Source organism: Pinus tabuliformis, chromosome 8 (genome assembly GCF_031772625.1).
Source record: "Pinus tabuliformis cultivar Carrire ecotype Pingquan chromosome 8, CPIR1, whole genome shotgun sequence".
Lineage (NCBI taxonomy): Eukaryota > Viridiplantae > Streptophyta > Pinopsida > Pinales > Pinaceae > Pinus > Pinus tabuliformis.
Genome location: NC_142294.1, coordinates 633,589,953 through 633,593,333, shown reverse-complemented (window position 1 = coordinate 633,593,333; position 3,381 = coordinate 633,589,953). Strand labels below are relative to the sequence as shown.

At 33.5% G+C, this 3,381-nt stretch overlaps 1 protein-coding gene across 1 annotated transcript; it reads right to left on the bottom strand.

Annotated features, from left to right (window-relative positions):
- Positions 1-1,451: 1,451 nt before the first annotated feature.
- LOC149237107 (cysteine-rich repeat secretory protein 38-like) lies at positions 1,452-2,907 on the bottom strand. Its single transcript, XM_089366752.1, has 2 exons — positions 1,986-2,907; positions 1,452-1,827 (listed from the first exon to the last, which is right to left on the bottom strand). The coding sequence occupies exon 1, from the start codon at positions 2,817-2,819 to the stop codon at positions 1,998-2,000; it is 822 nt and encodes a 273-aa protein (XP_089222878.1). The 5' UTR covers positions 2,820-2,907; the 3' UTR covers positions 1,452-1,827; positions 1,986-1,997.
- Positions 2,908-3,381: the final 474 nt, after the last annotated feature.

Genomic DNA, 3,381 nt, shown 5'->3' with positions numbered 1-3,381 from the left:
TGTCGGAGTTACTTACACCGTGGGTTAACTTGAGCCTAGGTCTTATACATGTATAAATGGTTTATTATAAGAGTAGCCTACATGGTACCATTTCAATATTTGTACGTGTGATTTAAAAAGGTATTTTCACTGTGTTTTTTATTTGTTTCTATTAAATTTATATAATCCATCATTAATAAAGGTTTTTAAAGATGTTAATTTTTTTTAATTAAAAACTAAAATTCAACAACAAAAATTATTTTATAATTAAAAAATAAAATTCAATAACAAAAAAGTATTTTATAATTAAATGTTTAAAAAGACTATAAACTATAAAATACCAAAAAAAATACAATTTCAATTAAGAAAAATCTAATTTATAAAATATTAAAATTCATGATATAATATTAACCATAAAAAAATTACAATTTCAATGAAATAAAAAACTAATTTATAATAAAAAAGTAAAAGATAATGTATATTTGATTTTTCTAAATGTATTAAAAAGTCTTAATTTATTAATTGCATTCATTATAAAGATTGGTTCCTTAGTGCCCACAAGATTGATTTCGAATTTCTATTCAAAAAAATCTGACTTTAAACTCAAAAAAAAAACAAGGCCTGTATATATGTTAAGAGCTCATTCTAAACACCATTCATGATTAGCTTACTGTTTTATCATCAAATATTATTTTATTCTCATTCTAAAAAGGCCTATTTATATATTAAGGGCTAATTTTAAGCAACACTCATGATTCACTTATTACCTTATCATGAATATTATTTTATTCTCATTCCATTAAAAAAAAGAAAATGACAACGAAAAAGTAAGCTCTAAGCAAAAATCCTTTAACCTGACCAGATCACCAGCTAAGAACTTCAAACGCAAAAGAGTATGCCGTACAGGCTTTGGGTATATTTTTCAATTGAATTTGTTAGAGTTTTAGAAATCATAAATTTAAGGTATGAATTTTTTAGATTTTGTAAGTTGCTGTTATATATATGTTAAAAACACATTATGTTATTTATTATTTAATTCAAAAACATTGTTTCACCAAATTGAAAAACATAAAAAGAAATAAAAAAAATCTACTTCCATGTGAATATATATTTCAGTCTGGTAATATTTACTGGAGTTTGGCGCAAACGAAACGAAAATCATTTACTATGGTAGGGAGATCGGTTAATTTCAGTGACTGGTAACGGGGCCGGATGCTGGTAGCACAAGTCTCTGCATATCTAGATTCTAGACGTCTTTTCATTGCAAGGTTGTTGACTTTCCTAAATCATTTACCATTGATCCTTAAGAAGAGGAAAATCTAAAAGTCCCACACAAGTGACTCTCAACTAATTCATTTCGACCAGGGAAAAAAATAATAAAAATTACAACATGACCAACTCTTGGATGAATAAATGGTTTATGTCACACAGTTATTTAATGTCGTGGCTCATAAGTCCCTACCCTAGACAGATTATGTAATCAAGATTCTCATTTTTAAGCTCAAATGACAATACTGAAATAGTTGTATTAATTTTTGAGTTTGTGCAAATATGCTTCCTAATTGAGATATTCAGAAGCACTAGTTGAAGCTCAGAAGGAAGGACAGGTGCTCTATTGTTCTGTTATTACTTGCACAGAGTCCGAAAAATGTGAGAATAGGCCACACATTTTATTTAGTTCATTGACATCCCCGCATATGGGCGCTAATAAATCAATGGCTTGTAAGAACCAGAGAGTATATGATACCCTTCAACAATAACTAATGCCACAGAGTACCTCATGCGACGACCGAAAATTTGCTAACTGTACCGGCTACTACGCCCAGAGTTATCCGACGTTTTGGCCTTCTGCAATTTGGACAAAAAATCTAAGTTAATTCGCCAAATTTATGAAATCCCTACAAAAACCAATCTAACTCATTATGCTTGTAGTTAGCCAAATATCAATGAAATCCTTCAGAAACCACTATATTGCTCATCATGACCAACCATCTAAATTAGGTTACCGGTATAGTTTCTCATGGCAGCGGCGGCGCTAAAGGCGGAGGGCACGGAGGCGGTGGTGGCGGCGGGAGGACTGAAGTGTTGAAAAATTTATAAACCTCGTAGCGCAAATAGCAGTTCTTAGATTCAAATTGTGCTCCAATAGCTCCAGTTTCGCATGATTCTATTCCTGAGTAGGCAGAGGTTAGGCACGATCCGCAGCTTGTTTGGGATAGATCTCTCCAACACTGTGCTATGATGTAGATATGTTCCATCAAAGAAGGCACGGCGAGTGAATAATCTGCAGCAAAAAGTTCGGGACTCTGTGCAGCTTTGTTTGTAATGTTTAAGAGACGGGCATTAACTGCATCTGTGAAATTCTGTGGCTGGCTGCTTGTACCCCCATTGCAGATCAAATTTGTTGGCGTGGTTTCAATATTGCTGTAAAAGTTATGATTGTCATAACGTAAAAAGCAACCGTCTAGTTGAATGAGCGCAGAAATGTTCTGGCATCGCTGAACGAGCTCTGCTTTGGCCGTGGATACGCACTGTTTACAATCGGAGGAATCTAAGTCTCCCCTGCACTGGACAAGCCCATAAACCGAACTATTGCTGTTTTTCCCCTTAACAACAGAACTAGAAGTGTTAAATCCGGCGGGGTAAACGTTTTTTACCAGTGAATCCAAAACCTTGTTCAGATTATTTTTGAAGGCGCTACCATTTCTATATGGGCTATTCTCACAATCAACCCAGACCGTAGTAGTTTCTGGATCAGCTTCTGAGAGGGGCATAAACCTACACAAACTGATCACGATAAGTAACACGCAGATGATTAATGGTTTCATCTTTATTGGCATCAAAGGACCTCAACCCTCTTCTTTGTTTTGATCTGATAGGTGTAGCTGCTCCTATGATCCAGTGGCGTTACAAAGTTATAGTATTCACCTTCAGATTCGTTTTCAAAACGGCAGCTGATTTGTGGACCCAGTCGTTGATGATGAAAATGGAAAATTAGAAGCACCACAAACTTACTGCTCAGCAGTGAGAATTTTGATGGCCTTGCGTAAGTTACGGCATTTATTTTCCATCGTAGTCGTCTAATAGGGTTTCCGTCGGAGTCGTCTAATGGGGAGGAATTGATTGTACGGTTAATTGAGAGGGAAGGGATTGGAATTTGGGTAAAAAAATTTTTTTGTAGAGTTAGTATTTAAATTATATTTTTAATGGGAAATAAATTCAACATTATCAAAATATTTTATTATTTTTATAAATTTCTAGAGAAAAAAATAATTTTATCAAATTAATGCTTTCCGAAAATGGATGATGAGTTCAAAAAAAACCTCCTTACTTTTTGTTAGTTCATATGAAAATAAAAAAGTACAATTCCTTTACTGCGGTATATAATGATATATTATTCAA